Source organism: Lathamus discolor, chromosome 1 (genome assembly GCF_037157495.1).
Source record: "Lathamus discolor isolate bLatDis1 chromosome 1, bLatDis1.hap1, whole genome shotgun sequence".
NCBI lineage: Eukaryota > Metazoa > Chordata > Aves > Psittaciformes > Psittacidae > Lathamus > Lathamus discolor.
In genome coordinates, this window is record NC_088884.1 from 66,294,068 (window position 1) to 66,311,048 (window position 16,981).

Here is a 16,981-nt window from a genome sequence, read left to right on the forward strand (position 1 = left end):
CTTTAAAATCCCGAAATAAAGGTGTTCCTCTGCTCTTTCCCCGTGAGACATTGTACCACGAAGCTTGTGAGTCGGGGGCTTCTAAAGCACAAACTTCTCAGGGTGAATGTGTAATTTTCTTAGCATAAAGCTCCAATCCGGACCCGTTTGCGGTCTCGTGGGTGACACGAAGAAGCAGGCCGAGGTGTTTTCACGGCGTTCTCGATCCGTGCAGTCCCGCCTGCGATCCCGAGCACGGTTTCCCTGCTTCCCCCCGCGCTCTGCCCAGGCTCTGGTCGACGTCTTCCTCCACTGCCCCGTTGTTTTCCACCCCGTATATCCCGCCGTCGAGGGAGCAGGGGGCTGGCGGCGGTACCCAGAGTCGCGCAGCTAGCGGGCTGGCTCCGACCTGAGTGAGAACTGCACGGATCTCCCCCGCAGGCGCTGGCGGCCCGGCCCTGAGCACCTGCAGGAGGACGTGGATTGGTCGCGGTAGCGCTCGCGGTTCGGCGCCCGTGTTCGCTTCACTAAGGCGCGCTCCTCCGACCAGAGCCGGGATTTACAACGGGTCGCGGCAGCAGCCGGGGAACGCTCGCCTTAAGCGCGTACCGCTGCCCTGTACTGAACGCTGCTACCGAGAGGGAAGAAACAGAGAACTGACGCGGAGAAGAAAGACGCTGTCGTGTAAAAGAGCCTTTGTCAGCGGTCGCCGTGCCGGAAAGCGAGGAGGACAGAGGCGGTGGGGGAATGGGATTCGGAAGAAGCCGAGTCCAAGGCCTGGGCGGCGGCACCCTCCTATATAGGTAGCTTACAGAGGTCCCTGTCGCCCCACCGCCTCTCGGACCGCAGTTCGTGGGGACGGTGAACAGCGAGGAAGCCGGCGCTAAAGCGCTCTGGAGGCCCGGAAAAGAGCAAGCGCCCGAGCCGCGGAGGGAGGGGGATCGGCGGGCCGGGGCGGTGGCTGCGGAGATGGAAGGGGAGGGGCTGGGAGAGTGAAGGGAGGGGTTTTACCGCCACGGCGGCGCGAGCTTTTCGAGCGGTCCAATCGCCCAATGGCAGCCAGTCTCGCGCCAGGCAGCCAATCGGCAGGGAGAGCCGGCTATAAATATCGGCGGTTGGGACTCGCTGCTGTGACTCGTCGTTGGGTGTAAGAGAGTGTTTAGTGGAGAGTACAGAGCGATGGCGCGTACGAAGCAGACTGCGCGCAAATCAACTGGCGGGAAGGCGCCTCGCAAGCAGCTGGCCACCAAGGCGGCCCGCAAGAGCGCGCCGGCCACGGGCGGCGTGAAGAAGCCGCACCGGTACCGTCCGGGCACGGTGGCGCTGCGCGAGATCCGGCGCTACCAGAAGTCGACGGAGCTGCTGATCCGCAAGCTGCCCTTCCAGCGCCTGGTGCGCGAGATCGCGCAGGACTTCAAGACCGATCTGCGCTTCCAGAGCTCGGCCGTGATGGCGCTGCAGGAGGCGAGCGAGGCCTACCTGGTGGGGCTGTTCGAGGACACCAACCTGTGTGCTATCCACGCCAAGCGGGTCACCATCATGCCCAAGGACATCCAGCTGGCACGGCGCATCCGTGGTGAGCGTGCCTGAGGCATCTGCCGAAATTTCTCCCGGCCTCTAACAGAAACACCGAGGCAGCCAAACAGACCCAAAGGCTCTTTTAAGAGCCACTCCATGCACAATGGAAAGAGCTGGTTTCATAAGTTTTAGAGGTGTACGACAGTAACAGTCACAACTAAGTTAAAAGGACGCTGAGTGGGTTGGGGTTTCAGTCCTAATCGTGCATATTGGTGCACATTAAATGGCTTGAACGTTTCATGGCAACAAACGTATTCATGTCAGCTCCAGAGTGTTACAGCTCGCGCCGCCGTGGCGGTAAAACCCCTCCCTTCACTCTCCCAGCCCCTCCCCTTCCATCTCCGCAGCCACCGCCCCGGCCCGCCGATCCCCCTCCCTCCGCGGCTCGGGCGCTTGCTCTTTTCCGGGCCTCCAGAGCGCTTTAGCGCCGGCTTCCTCGCTGTTCACCGTCCCCACGAACTGCGGTCCGAGAGGCGGTGGGGCGACAGGGACCTCTGTAAGCTACCTATATAGGAGGGTGCCGCCGCCCAGGCCTTGGACTCGGCTTCTTCCGAATCCCATTCCCCCACCGCCCCTGTCCTCCTCGCTTTCCGGCACGGCGACCGCTGACAAAGGCTCTTTTACACGACAGCGTCTTTCTTCTCCGCGTCAGTTCTCTGTTTCTTCCCTCTCGGTAGCAGCGTTCAGTAAAGGGCAGCGGTACGCGCTTAAGGCGAGCGTTCCCCGGCTGCTGCCGCGACCCGTTGTAAATCCCGGCTCTGGTCGGAGGAGCGCGCCTTAGTGAAGCGAACACGGGCGCCGAACCGCGAGCGCTACCGCGACCAATCCACGTCCTCCTGCAGGTGCTCAGGGCCGGGCCGCCAGCGCCTGCGGGGGAGATCCGTGCAGTTCTCACTCAGGTCGGAGCCAGCCCGCTAGCTGCGCGACTCTGGGTACCGCCGCCAGCCCCCTGCTCCCTCGACGGCGGGATATACGGGGTGGAAAACAACGGGGCAGTGGAGGAAGACGTCGACCAGAGCCTGGGCAGGGCGCGGGGGGAAGCAGGGAAACCGTGCTCGGGATCGCAGGCGGGACTGCACGGATCGAGAACGCCGTGAAAACACCTCGGCCTGCTTCTTCGTGTCACCCACGAGACCGCAAACGGGTCCGGATTGGAGCTTTATGCTAAGAAAATTACACATTCACCCTGAGAAGTTTGTGCTTTAGAAGCCCCCGACTCACAAGCTTCGTGGTACAATGTCTCACGGGGAAAGAGCAGAGGAACACCTTTATTTCGGGATTTTAAAGAAAATACTACCATATTCTGCCCTTAACCCACAACCCCCAGGTCACATGCAGAAGTGAATAGGACTCCAGGGTGCGTCTTTAGGGAGCTACAAATTCTGTTTTCTACTGAGGCAGGCATAGAACACACCACGGATTCGTTAAGTACACCCCAGACCCCTACACCCACGTTGTTTCCACACCATTACTCGTCTCTTACGAGCAAGCAGCCTGGGCCAACACACAATCAATCAGCTCCTTTACTGAAAACATAGGTGGCTCTTAAAAGAGCCTTTGTGTTAAAACAGACGGACTGAGGCGCTCTACTTGGAGCTGGTATACTTGGTAACAGCCTTAGTACCCTCGGAAACTGCATGCTTGGCCAGCTCACCCGGCAGCAGGAGCCGCACGGCCGTCTGGATCTCCCGGGAAGTGATGGTGGAGCGCTTGTTGTAATGCGCCAAGCGCGAGGCCTCCCCAGCAATGCGCTCGAAGATGTCGTTGACGAAGGAGTTCATGATGCCCATGGCCTTAGAAGAGATGCCCGTGTCGGGATGCACCTGCTTCAGCACCTTGTACACGTAGATGGAATAACTCTCTTTGCGGCTCTTCTTGCGCTTCTTGTCGCCCTTCTTCTGCGTCTTGGTCACCGCCTTCTTAGAACCCTTTTTGGGCGCGGGGGCTGACTTCGCCGGCTCAGGCATTTTTAGCAAGACTACACCACTCCAACAGAACACACAAACGACCACGCGCACTGAGCCCGAGCGCCCGCCTTTTATAGGGACTGTATGCAAATTAGGGTTTCCTCAAGACTTCGTTTCTATTGGCTGAGAGCAGGTATTTGCAATCCTTGCGCTTAGTACTTCATGGCTATTGGTTACAGTTCGATCCGCGTTTCCATTGGCTGTTTTTGCAGTGTTACCTTCTCAGCCTATCGAAATTGCCTCCCCTCGCCGAGAAGGGATATAAGGGCGCGGCGCGGGGCTGGTTTCATTTCTTAAACGCGTTTTGGTTTTCGGTTGCGAGGTGTTGTGAAGATGTCCGGGCGCGGGAAGCAGGGCGGCAAGGCGCGTGCCAAGGCGAAGTCGCGCTCGTCGCGGGCAGGGCTGCAGTTCCCCGTGGGCCGCGTCCACCGCCTGCTGCGCAAGGGCAACTACGCGGAGCGGGTGGGCGCCGGCGCTCCCGTGTACCTGGCAGCCGTGCTGGAGTACCTGACGGCCGAGATCCTGGAGCTGGCGGGCAACGCGGCCCGCGACAACAAGAAGACGCGCATCATCCCGCGGCACCTGCAGCTCGCCATCCGCAACGACGAGGAGCTCAACAAGCTGCTGGGCAAGGTGACGATCGCGCAGGGTGGTGTGCTGCCCAACATCCAGGCTGTGCTGCTGCCCAAGAAAACCGATAGTCACAAGGCTAAAGCCAAGTGATCACCCAAGAACAACGCCCGGGAGGATTTTTTTTTCCCCAGAGAAACCCAAAGGCTCTTTTAAGAGCCACCAACTTACTCAGAAAAAGAGCGTGAACTTCGTTAAGTAAAAGTAAACCCGCTATAGCATTTTCTCCAGACCCTTGGCTGAATCTGACAGTGAAACATTCGCTTTCGTGGCGAGGGACGTACCCCCGAAGCATCGTAGCGCCTTGCGGGCACCAGTTCTACCCCGCGTTCCAACCACAATTCTAGATCAGAAGCTGGGGTGGGGCTATGGGATGTTGGTCAGCTCTCCCGTTTCAGCCAATCACCATACCTTGCGGGCTTTTCGAAGCCACAAGCACGCATATTCCCTTCCCAGATAAACAAAGGAACTTTAAGGCAGCCCTTGTAATCGGGTCTCTACTCGGTTCCTTCCCCTCCCGAGTGGAAACACCAACACTGCCCTTCCCCTACAACCTTCCTCCAACATGGGAAAAAGCTACCGCATTTCAGCCCTTTTTGAGAAAAGGTGGGTGGCTCTTAAAAGAGCCGTAGGGTTTAAGTGTGGGGCAAGACTTTTCTTCCACAGGGGCTTACTTCTTCTTGAGTGCTGCCCTTTTCGCCTTGGCTGCTTTAGGCTTAATCGCCTTGGGCTTGGCTGCTTTAGGCTTCACTGCTTTTGCCTTGGCTGGACTCTTAGCTGCTCCCGCGACCTTCTTGGGCTTGGCAACCTTAGTCGCCTTTTTGGGGCTCTTGGCCGCCTTCTTGGCAGAAGCAGCCACCGGCTTCCTCACTTTCTTGGGGCTTTTCTTTGCCGTCACCACTTTCTTGGGCTTCTTAGTGGCGCTGGCAGGTTTCTTGGCTGCCGGCTTCTTCGGTTTGGCCACAGCTGCTCGCTTCTTGGGGGCTTTTTCTTTCACCTCTCCCGGCTTCTTACTGAGACGGAAAGAACCAGACGCACCAATGCCTTTGGTCTGCACTAGAGTACCTTTGCTGATAAGACTCTTCAACCCCAGCTTGATACGGCTGTTGTTTTTTTCCACATCGTAGCCACCAGCGGCCAGCGCCTTCTTGAGCGCGGCGAGGGAGAGCCCCTTGCGCTCCTTGGAGGCGGACACGGCCTTGGTGATCAGCTCGGTGACGCTGGGGCCCGCGGGCTTCCGGGCTCTGGAGCCGCCCGCCGCCTTCTTCGGTTTCTTGGCCGCCGCTTTGGCGGCGGGCACCGGGACAGCAGCAGGCTCGGCGAACGGAGCAGACTCCGACATGGCGGCCGCCTAACACTCGGTGACGGGACTAACGGCGGCGCCCATATTTATAGCAGCTCCGCGCGCACTGATTGGTGCCTCTTGGGCGCCCCGCCCCGCCACCTCCGCGCGCTCCGTGCTCCGGGTTGTGTTTCTTCGGGCAAGATAAAATGTTTCTTTTCTACTTTGTATGCCATGAACTCGCCCCCTTTGCGCACGCGGGGGCAGTGGAAGGGTCTATTTTCGACTCTCGGTGTTTAGTCGCGAAAAGAGGGGAGTTTGGGTAGAGAGGAAGCGATAAATCCCGAGTCCTGGAACCGAACTGACGTGCAGAGAGTGAAAGTTTTGTTTTTCTTTGTAAATTAAAAAAAAGCCTTTAAAGTTAACGTGAGGCAGAACACTCAGTGTTAATCTTTAGGGGGTCTTTTCTGAGTCAGATAAGAAAGCGAGCAGTTAGAATTCCATTCTTTAAAACAAAATGTTTTCAAAGAGAGTGAGGTAGCACAAACTGCCCCGAGCCGTGCCTCCGCTTCTCTCACCGTAGTTAATACTTCTCGCTGCTGCGAAACACTCGATTAGGGATGTTTCCTCCCCCGGTACTTCCAAAGCTAAAGTTTCCAGAGGCTATGGGTGAAATAATAGACAGCACATACTTTGTTTACCTCAGAATGGGCTACTTTCTCTGCAGCCCTTTACTGTCCTTTGCCTGGCAAAAGGCTCTTTGATGTTAATGGGATAAATCGGGACACGAAGAAGAAAGATGAAAGGTTTGTGCCGAATCACTGACCTTCCTATAGGTCTCTAACATGCAGAAACAGACCACACTCTAAATAAGGCACATAGTGCTATTTGTGTAAAATCTGTTAGTATGATTCAGTAAGATGGAGAAAAAACCGGCAGAGATTGAGTCTTCAAGAGATGTGAAAGTACCATTTTCCTGTTTTGATGCCAAGACAGGAAGAAAAACCACAATTTTTGCTCACTGCTCTTTTGCCAGGTTACAGGTCAACTCACAGCAGTTTCTCAACATAAAATCTTTGGCTGCAGCAGGAAGTGATGCAAAACTGTTTATCTGCAATGTGGTGACTATATCAGCATTCACACCTCCTTGACAGCTAAAACTCTGTATATATTTTTGTGTCTCTGGCAGGAGTTCCTAATTCATTTACCTTGAAGTTTAATGGCCATAAGCCAGTTTAGCACCATCATATTCCTACTGCATTTTTACTTGATATCTACAAACTGCACTTGCACAGTTTACATATGATGTTGACCAGATGATCAGCTTCACCATTTCAATGAAGTGAAAGATCTGTGACTGGAAAATATCATCTCATTCCTCTCTCTCATTCCACTACAGGGAAGGCAAATGAACCTCTTGAAGATTTTGAGTGGCCCCTCATCTTCAATTAAGTCACAAAATCCCACTCTTTAAAACTTCATATGGGAAGTTTGATGCTTTCTTGCATATTGATGGTAAAAGGACTTCAGAAAAATAAACATATATTTTTCTTTTACTTGTGATTTCTTTCTAACTCTTCTTCATTGCTGAGGTCTCCTAGCTGAGGAGTTATTCTTGAGACAGTGAGGGCAAATAAGGTATCAAATTCAGCAAATCTGGATCTGGGCTTTTAAAGCTTTGCTGGAAGCAGGATGGCACTTTCCAGTGCTAACTGGGAATTTTATAAAGGCAAGAGAACTTGACTGTAACACATTTACTTCAAGTAGTAATAGGGGGCATAAAGAACTGAGTATTGAAATTATTGTCTCCTAAAATTTCCTCAGATTAGGTGGATGACTGTATGTCTGCTCTGTCTCACCCAGGTCAGGTAAAAGCTCTGATGTCCTTCAAAAACTAAACTTGTGGCCGTGTCTGTAAACTGAATCTTTTTATACTCACCAACTCTTTTCATATTACTAATGCCAATACTGAAGCCTTTCTAACTCACAATAAAACAATTTCCCCCAATCTCTGCAACTCTTATTTTGCAAGAGTAATCATGAAGCACAATAGCACATTTTCCTCCAGTTCATAACTGGATATTCTCAAGGCTGTTTCCCTTACACACATGTAGTCAGATTGAACAAGATCTATGATTAAACCCTGTATAGCAGTGACAACTATAACACTAACACTCTTGAGAGGAAAAGCCTCTCAGTATGTGCCAGAGCAACACTGCGGCACATTGCAGTAGTCCTTGTCTTACTCTACTTTTGAGGCTACCGATCTCCATCAAATGTTAAATGGCCATTTTGCAATTCAAAGATGGGTTTTGTAATTATTTTAAGTTCTACTTAATGATTTTCCACTTCCATGTTTACTTCATTATTCCCTTACCTTGTTGTTAAGAAGACAATATACTCTCATTACCGTCTCATAAACAATCACACCATGTATGGTAGCGGGAGGATGCAGAAATACCAGAGAAAAATCAATGCACACAAGGAAACCCGAATACAGTGTTACCTCATTCAGTAGTGAATACACAAGAACCATGGTTCACCCTCGTCCTCCAAATACTGCTATTTCTTCTGTGATTAACAGCACAAAAAGCCTGAAGTTATGCACCAGAGGTCCTTGCTCTTGCTATGATCAAGCTCACTAAGGATACATGGAAGTAGTACACATTTCCCTGCAATGCAGACACAAAAAAGGGGTGGATAGGGAAGACACTTGCTGGGAGATATTCTCCCTCCCTCATACATTTGCCATCAAAATTAGAGCAAGCTTTGCTGCCTCACCTTAGAAGAGGTGACCGTCAAGAAGAACAGGACCTCAGTGGTGTTCCATGTTGTTCATCTCTACATGCTCTGTCAGTATGGACAGAAATATCTGGTAGAGTAACAAAGAACACTTTTTGACAGTGTTACCAATACAAGCCAGTGCAGACTGCAGGGCGAGATCAAAAGCCTCTTTAGAGCACTTCCAGCCAGCATGAAAAGTATAGATTATTATAACCACTAACATGTGCCTACTAACTCGAAAAAAATATATAGTAATTTAAACCAATCTTAATGCATGCAAGACAAAAAGCAATTTTTGCAAGATCAGGGTAATTTTCCATTTATTGCATGCCCTTTTGTGATACTTAACCTGGCACTAAGTGACAAAGTGTAGAGGCCACTGTAGATGAACTTACAAGCCCCAGGAAGAGCACCTTACAGGGGTTCAGTATTCAGCTTTTGTAAACATACTGAGGATAATTCTTCCTGAACTGTTTGCTCCATTTCCTCCCCTTCCTTAGGACTTTTCCACATGAGCATCTAACTGCACTGCATTTATTCATGTCACATTGACATGCTTTTCTCAAATACACAAAGCCCATCCCCATTTTGGAGGTGGGAGAACTGAGAGTGCTTATTCACATTTCTTAAAGATATAGTTACTTAGATCCTCCAGTTTTTGGCTGATTTGGGTTTCCACCCTCCTCCTGCTGAGGCCTAGCTATACATATTAACTCTCAACATTTCCTGTCAGCAGAAAACCTGTTCAAAGATGATGCATCGAATTTCACAGGGAAAAAAAAAGAAAAAGAAAAAAACCCAACATAAAACCTGTTCAAAATGCAATTAATTTTTCTCCTCATTTTAACTTTTAATTTGTCACAAACCTCAGATCACCCCTGTACACACACACCAGACCAGGATATCAGTCTGCAGATGAGGACAGGATCAGGCCTGGTGAGGGACTCTGGGGTCAGACACAGCCCTGGACGTCAGGCACCTTCCTAGTGCAGAGGGGCCATGGGCAGGCAGGGCTGTGGGGAACTGGAGACCAGCCCTGTTGCTGCATCGCTGGGGTAGGGACTGAAAACCCCATGGGGGCTGAAATGGGATCCTGCGACCTGGGCAGGGTAGGAGGAGTGACCAGGACATGCTAGGAAAGGATAGGCCCAGGAGATGCTGGGAAGGTTCTGCCCTGACATGGCCTCTCCTTGGTGTAACAGGGATTATAAAATGTTCTCAAAGCTCCTGCTTCAGCATCTGTCTAGATCCAGACAATAAAGAGTGACTTTGGCCAAGTTACATGCAAATGTTTGATTACAGACCTGTGCATTTCACTTATTAAAAAACTCTACTGCCACTTCTACAAATAATCATCAATATTGGATGTAGTCACCAGCTTTAGGTTCGAGACAGCTGAGAACAGCAGTTCCCGCACCTCATTTTTGTGATTCCCAGCTCTTTTGTCATCAAACATATCAAAATGTGGGAATGGCTTGGCTTGGAATAGGACTCACAGTGGTCAGTTGGACCTGAACCACCCTTCTGCCTTCACTTCATTGACCCTCACAGGGAAATATCTCAAGAGGTTTTGAACTAGCAGCAGTCAGCTTCAGTTGCGAGACTGTCCGTTTAGATAATAGCATTTCCGCCTGCTCCAGCACAGTCACAAAGCCTCAAAGGGGGCAGAAGAAAAAGCTGTTTGTACCACCTTTTAGCTGCTATCTGGAGAAAATGCTGACCCACAGTTTTGATCTGGGTGACCATGTATATGTCTCTCTACTAAAGTACTGCTGGGAGTTCCCAGCCTTTCCCTTCGTGCTCTGAACCATGATACTCACATAACAGTGGTGCCTCAGCCAGTTCCGTTTCCTCTAAAGAAGCTGGTTTCAAAAGTTCTGGTGGCGTACATCCCTTGAGTCTCACCTGCTCACCACAGGTGGCCACCCTGGGCAAGGAGAGGATAATTGCCTTTAATTGCTATCAGCAGATAAGCATATTAGCTGTGCTCTGATTAATCTAGACACATATGAGTTGCCTTTTGGATGTAGTTAGCCTCCTGAGTGCTGTGACCTGTGACCTGGGAAAAGACCTGCTTGCAGAAGAGGACTCACTAGATTTAGTCAGCTCTGCAGCTTCCATGGAAAGATCCTGCATTAGTAGCTTTGCTCCTCCTTTACTTTACAAAATTGATTCTTCTCACTTCCCTTCCTCCACCATCAGTGACCTCACAGTGGCTCAGCATCGGTGGACAAACATCCTTGAGGGAGAATAGATTGGCCCTTCTCCCTGTGCTGCAGGGGGGCAGGGTCTGAAAGATGACGTTCCCTGCACTTTTCCTAGAGGACGCTGGGTTGCAGACTCTGCAAAGGAAAGGAGCAGTTTGGCACAGATGTCCAGCAGCTGAAGGCTGCCCTGAGGTAAGTTCAAAAATAGCTGCTGGCAGCAGTGACCTGTGAAAAAAGGGGAGCTGCATGGAGCTGGGCAAGCAGATAATCTTCAGAGAAGATCTGGAGGAAGAGGGATTCTTCTGATGGGTTGCTTTGCCACTTTCTTTGTAAACATGTGTAGGGTGTATTATATAAAGTGATTCTTTTTGGGACCCTAAATACATATATCTCTTGTTCCTTTTCCATTAAACTCCTCTGGCAGTTTTGAGCTGATGAACAGCTTCTAAGAGGTTTTTAAAACTTACCTGCATGAAGCAATCTCTTTCCTTATTGCTGGCATGTATTACAGCTATCCCATCCCTTCCATATTCAGAAAAAAAACCCTAAATTTCATCCCATGGTCCTTTCAAGGGAAAAAAAATCTGTTGAGCTAATGATGTCTTTTCTTTTCCAAGAAATATAAATAGAAGGATGTTGTGGTCTCGAAGGCTGAATTAATATTCCTCACATCAAGTTCTCTAGAATCAGAAGTATGAAATACACTTAAAAATGGGAAAGCCTCACCCTCCGGTCTTGAAGACGCCCAGAACAAGGGATTTTAAAGTCATGGCCAGATCAGTATTACAAAAGCTGTGCTAGGTCACAGGGTAGACCCAGGGAGCAAATTCTGATCTGAAACTGAGGCCACCTACGTTCACCATGTGGTTCTGCAGAGGAAGCAATGAGCAAACCACCAGATTCCACCTTGTCTGCCTCCACATCAGCACCTCCCAAGTTTGTTGAGATTGCTGCAGAAAAGCAAGAAGGTGTGAATTGTCTGTAGCTTCATATTGGTAATCAGAGGTCCTGTATCCAAACCGGTGTGATCTTTGAGTATACATCAGGAAATGAGTCAGTCACCATATGCTTCCTGTAATATGAAAGGTGGCGAGAAGTAGGCAGCCTGATCACCAGTGCCTACTTACAGTCTACTAAGCTAAAGAGGAAAAGACTCCTACTGAGGAGATTTTTGGGAAAGAGACTGCTTTCTGCTAGGATCCTTTGTGACAACCCACCATAGGAAGTCCTGCCCTTAATGTTTCAGGTACTATACTTGATCTGTACTAGAGCTGAAAGAAGGACGCTCATGTTCAGACAGCTCTCTAAAAAGGCACAAAGTAGAGCAACATATTTGCTTTCTGAAACCCAATCCAGCTCCCTGACTTTGCTGTGTTTAAACAAGGGCTAATCCTCCCAGCTTTTACTTTGAGCTTATTTTTTAACAAGCTCAAGGTTTCCGAAGTGCCAAAGTGTACCAGCAAAATGTGCCAGTGTTCTGTTTTGTTCACCAGGCTTTGAGCCCTAATGTTGAGACAATCACAGCACTGATTTGGTTCCTTGACCTTCTCTTTCAATGTGGATGTCTTGTCCTCGGTAGCACTGTCCTGGAAAATATCACTACTGGTTGGCTTTCCCCCACACCTCACTTAAAAGGCTCACTTACAACCATGTGCATGTTCATAGCCTGAAGCACATTTCTCTTTTGATCCAGATGAAGTCCATCCCTTCTATGCAAGTGTTCTGTAGTGCAGAAGTGTTCCCAGCTTCTGCTGAAACCTTATTTTCAGCCAGGCTATGAAACTACCATCTGTGTCCCTCCCTGGTCCTAAGCAGCATACTGGGAACTTTTTAGCAGCAGGAGAGCGTAAACACTCTGGTTTCACCTTCTTCCCTTGAAGCTTGCAATTGCAATCAAAGCTTTTCTCATTCCTTTCTTTGCCACAGGTATTGAAGTAGACCATGACAATATAGTCCTCTCTAGCTTATCCTAGAAGCTACTCATGTATCCTGTGAAGTCTGTCATCTTCACGTCCTTCCCCAGAGTATTGGGAAACTCCTCTGGCCCCTGTTCTTTCCCACCTGTGTCTCAAAACAGGGAGTTAGGCTGGAAAGCTGGATGCTGGATCTAGTATGTGTGCACAAAGTGGGGACGAGATGGGTGCTAAAAGGGCCCTGTTTGGGATACTATAAGGACCATGCATTTTAGAAGAGGGTTCTGTTATATGGTGTGGAGCTTGTACGCACAGTGCACCGTGACACTGTATGCACATAGAAATGGTGTACTTCACTTTGGCATCCTCCTCCAGGGTTGTTGTTCTCTGGAGCAGTTCCTCCCAAGAAACGTGGATGCATCCTCTAATCAGGAATGGGATGGGGAAAGTGAATGGGAGAGCTCATATGGTGAGGTGATGGGCTACAAAATAATCTGTGAAAAGCCATCTTAAGAACTAAATTAAACATGTAGCCATGGGTAGCCTGTGAGGAAATAAAGAGGAAACTACCATCCGCACAAGCATCTCTTCTACACAGTACTTTTGTGGACTGTGATGCTGATGTGAGCATGAGTCGTAAGAGTGGTCTTTGGTAATCTAATTCTGCCCTGGTGGAGTTTAGGGTTTCCCTTTCCCCAGAGCTCCAAATGTCAAGGAGCTGAAAGGAAATGATGGTTTTAGGATGTTGGTCTGGGTTTTTTTTCAACAGAACCTTTCTTGAAAATAGGGGGCTTTGGGGAGTATTTCAGAGGAGAATCTCCTCATCTTATCCCACCAATTTCCAGCTGCCATCAGAAGAGCATCTTCTGTCAGTGAGAAGCAAACTGTAAGGTAGAACCTGTTGTGATCTGTCCTCTGTGACAACAGGGTTTATCTTGGCTCCATCCAACCTGAGGAGATAGAAACAGCTTTACTGTTCTCTGTAACCCTTGTCCTAGGCCAAGCTCATCTTGCCTCAAAAGCCAGGTTTCTCTTTATTGTTTGTGTCTCCAGTGGGTTAGAAAAAAATTGAAGAATAGCTAAAGAAATATCTTTTTTTATTATTGTTATTTTTGTTTGCTTACTTTCTTTGATTTTGGAGTGGTAAAAAAGAGGCACTACCTGATATTTCAGATACTACCAGCGAGTTTCACTACCCCTCCAAGCCTTTGTACCTCCCAGACTGATGACATTTTTAAATAGAATTTTTTAAAACTGCACATGTTTGCAAACCAAAGGGTCACTCAGCTATGCCCTACCCTTATGGCTTCTGCTAGTTATGCAGGGCGTATCTGCAGATGCAGGGAAACGCATTCTCTCCCAGGTTTCCTTTCCTCCCTCCCATGTCCTGATCATTTGTTCACGAGGGTTCAGGAGGTGGGATGAATCCAGCTGGGCCAAAACCATCTGCTGATCATCCCTACAGTTTTGTGAAATAGCTTCAGAGACAGCAGGCAGCAGAGTGCTCAGGCACAGCACACAGCTGAACTAAGAGCATGAGAGAAATGCCAAGCTCACATGCTGGCTCTGAGCTGGCCAACTTCCCTTCTTCTGGAAGCACAAGCTCTCAGTCCTCACAGGAGTGGTGACTTCCTCTTGCCAGATCTCCCAACAGGTTTGGTACTGTACTTGAAAGATGCCCTCAGCTGCTTCTTGAGACTACCACCTCCTCTTAATAGATTTCCCTTCAAAAAGGTTTGTATTACTGACAGATATTCTTTCCAATCAGGTCTGGGTAATAAGTAATTCCTGAGGTCCTCACACCAGGCTATGCCTTCATGTAAATGCTAAAAAAAGAGTACAGAAAAGATCTATCTGTGCTTTAGGCCATTTCACTTTCTCCCTCTCTCTAAGCACACTGGCAATAGTACAGAATGTTTCTGATTATTTTTCCTAGCCTTGGTGAGTTACCAAGAGGAATCACCTTGCAGCTATCATATTTTGAGAATGGAAGACCTGAACTGAAAATAAAGTCCTGGCTTGACAAAAATAATGATGATTTGAATTGTTGCATTTGTGGTTGGTTTGTTTGGGGTGGGTAAATTTGTGGGTTGGGTTGTTTTTTTTGGAGGGAGGGGGTTGGGTTGGGTTGGGTTGGTTGGTTGGTTGGTTGGTTTTATTGTTGGGTTTGGTTTTTTTCAGCTCAGATTCAGCTATTTAAAACTGAATCTTAGTCTGCCTGAACCTAGGACAAACCATTAGGACTGTGATGCAGTGATATTATTCATCATGTGCCTTCTTTGCCTTCCAAAGTGCAGCTCTACAAAACCGTGTGTTCTTCTGTACACGTCCTCTGCTAATCATGAAATGTGACTGACAACTTGTCCCAAGCATGAGGGGGGGACCACATGCCAGGTACTGTACAGTGCCATATCACCCAACCTGTTGGCTTCTCTTTTCCTGATCTCACAGGGCTAGCATATGAGTCACTCTATGAAAGAAGTGGCTGAAAACAGACAAAAGAACATACTTTTTTATACCATGAGTAACTGGGAAATTCTGGACTTTATTGTTCCAGGAGGCAATGGAGGCAGCTGGCATCAGCAGGATCAAAAGGTATCAGATAAATCCATGGGCAAGAGAGGCCTGTTTTTGCAGGGGGCAAGCAGGGATGTACCATTGTGACCTGCACTCTTCCACAATAGGATCTCATGCTAGCACTGCAGGACACCAAGTACTGGATAACAGGGACCATCTCTGGCCCAGAGCAGTCTCGATAGGACAAGAAATTTGGAATTGGAGCATAAACCTAACAACGCTGGGTGACACTGAATACGGTAGGAGGAAAATGAAGAATTGCTATCTATAGTAAGTCACACATTACAGAGCCCATGCCTGAAACGGACGGACTGAACCAGCCTTTGGGGGTGGCTGTTTCTTCTCGGGGCTCTAGAGGGAGCTTCAGAAAGTGGAGAAACTGGCTGCATGAGAGCTCTTCAGAAGAGGGCTGAAATGAGGTGAGATGCATCCTTGTCTGAAGTTCAAAGCAACAGGTTTTAACTTCTCCTGGACTTCTTCAGCCATTCATGTGTCCGACATGTTTCTACATGAAATACGCCAGATGGAAGGGTTACTCAAATGTAATTAGTTTCATAATTTTGTTTTTATCACAGTGTATTTCTTACAGGAAGTGTTTTCTGCTGAACCTTAAACCTGCTAGTAAAAGCTTAACAATATGAAATGAATAATAATCTAAAACCCCAACCAAACCAAACACCTCAAAAAATAGGTCTTGCAAGTGTTTTAAAAAACTGAGAGAACACATGAAAAATTTAGAGGAGTCCAGGATGTGGACTTTGATCACAGTCCAAACCTCTCAACTTTTGGTTCATCTTCTTCAAATGCAGTACCAGTTTCTACAAGGACTGAGGATAAACCCTCTTCTTTGCTTATGAAGGAATGCAACAGTGACGCATGACTGTGATTATCCCAGGACAAGTCAAATCCCCCTTTATGAAATATGAGGGGTTTGAACCGAATATTCCCAACACAAAGTCACCATCATTGGTAAAACTGGCATGGAATCAACATGCAGACCTGCAATAAAGACTCAATCTATCCAAATATCTCCAACACCTAAACTTGATTACAAGTTCTCTTATATAAGTTAATTTTTAATTAAATGCCTATGTATTGTTATGAATACTAAATATCTCTCTTGGCTAGCTGCAAATGATGTTCAATAGAACAGCTGGTTAATCTGAAGAAGCAAAAGAAGAATTAAGATTAAATAAAATCACAGATTCTAAAACCATACTCTTTTTCTTTCATATGTAAAAATAAATACTAGAGTTTGTAAAAATAGTAAAAAAGTTAATTTTTTTTTTTTTTTTACAGAATTTATGTCAGACAATATCAATGCACTGAGACCTCATATCATCACATGAGTCTTTTTGGTTTTATTCTTTTAAATTCTTGGGTCAATGTGATGCTTTTTTAAGCATATTTGAAATCACATTGCCCAGCCACTGCCCTGGTAGCTGGTAAGGAAGCACACAGGTATGTGGGGTAAGCCCAGTCACCACAGTTTCCTGGCCTTGGCCAGTGACAAGTACAGAGATGGGATCAGGAACTCTTTCATTATGTAAATACAGGATGATACTAAATCCCATTTTCCTGACAAAAGTACATTTTCCTAGCCCTTCTTTCCAGTGTGACTAGTTAGTGAATTGTTGCTTGGTTCTCTCAAGCCTCCGAGTTTAGAGTTTTCCTAGGTACCCTCAAAGCCCAAGACTTTTTACTTCACCAGCAGCCATATCAGAGCAATTGAAAACAAGAATTGAGGAGCAAGAGATGTCGAGAGTGTCTCTCTTAGAGATCATTAACCCAGAAATCAATCTCTCCCCCTGGCAGGGGACAAATAGGGGGGCCAGGCAAAAGCTCTGTCCTGTGCTGCCTGATGGAAACCCAGACATTCTAATTTCCTAGCTAATGAATGTCATATCTACCCAGTAATCTGTTATTGTGAGGTTTCCAAGGCTATCTTTATGGGTTTACACCTGAGTCTTTCCAGCCCATCAGTTGAGGGTTTTTTTGGTAGAGATATATTATTGGTGCCATGCTTCCCAGCTAAGCTGCTTTTCCTTCCCATTCAGACTGCAG

General features: G+C 48.2%; 4 protein-coding genes and 1 long non-coding RNA gene across 5 annotated transcripts; 3 read left to right on the plus strand and 2 right to left on the minus strand.

Moving 5' to 3' along the window:
• The first annotated feature begins 1,158 nt into the window (after positions 1–1,158).
• On the plus strand, positions 1,159–1,790 carry LOC136012953 (histone H3). The gene has a single exon (XM_065676079.1). It carries the CDS (start codon positions 1,159–1,161, stop codon positions 1,567–1,569), a length of 411 nt encoding a protein of 136 aa, XP_065532151.1. The 3' UTR covers positions 1,570–1,790.
• Positions 1,791–2,798: 1,008 nt separating this feature from the next.
• On the minus strand, positions 2,799–4,677 carry LOC136012968 (histone H2B 1/2/3/4/6). The gene has a single exon (XM_065676117.1). The coding sequence runs from the start codon at positions 3,522–3,524 to the stop codon at positions 3,144–3,146; it is 381 nt and encodes a 126-aa protein (XP_065532189.1). The 5' UTR covers positions 3,525–4,677; the 3' UTR covers positions 2,799–3,143.
• Positions 3,798–4,384, plus strand: LOC136012964 (histone H2A-IV). Its single transcript, XM_065676105.1, has one exon. The coding sequence runs from the start codon at positions 3,858–3,860 to the stop codon at positions 4,245–4,247; it is 390 nt and encodes a 129-aa protein (XP_065532177.1). The 5' UTR covers positions 3,798–3,857; the 3' UTR covers positions 4,248–4,384.
• Positions 4,678–4,761: 84 nt separating the features above from the next.
• Positions 4,762–5,502, minus strand: LOC136012950 (histone H1.10-like). Its single transcript, XM_065676065.1, has one exon. It carries the CDS (start codon positions 5,494–5,496, stop codon positions 4,825–4,827), a length of 672 nt encoding a protein of 223 aa, XP_065532137.1. The 5' UTR covers positions 5,497–5,502; the 3' UTR covers positions 4,762–4,824.
• Positions 5,503–10,315: 4,813 nt separating this feature from the next.
• On the plus strand, positions 10,316–16,084 carry LOC136007180 (uncharacterized). Its single transcript, XR_010609522.1, has 3 exons — positions 10,316–10,619; positions 14,633–14,734; positions 14,898–16,084. It is a non-coding gene; the product is annotated as an uncharacterized LOC136007180 (long non-coding RNA).
• The last annotated feature ends 897 nt before the right edge of the window (positions 16,085–16,981 follow it).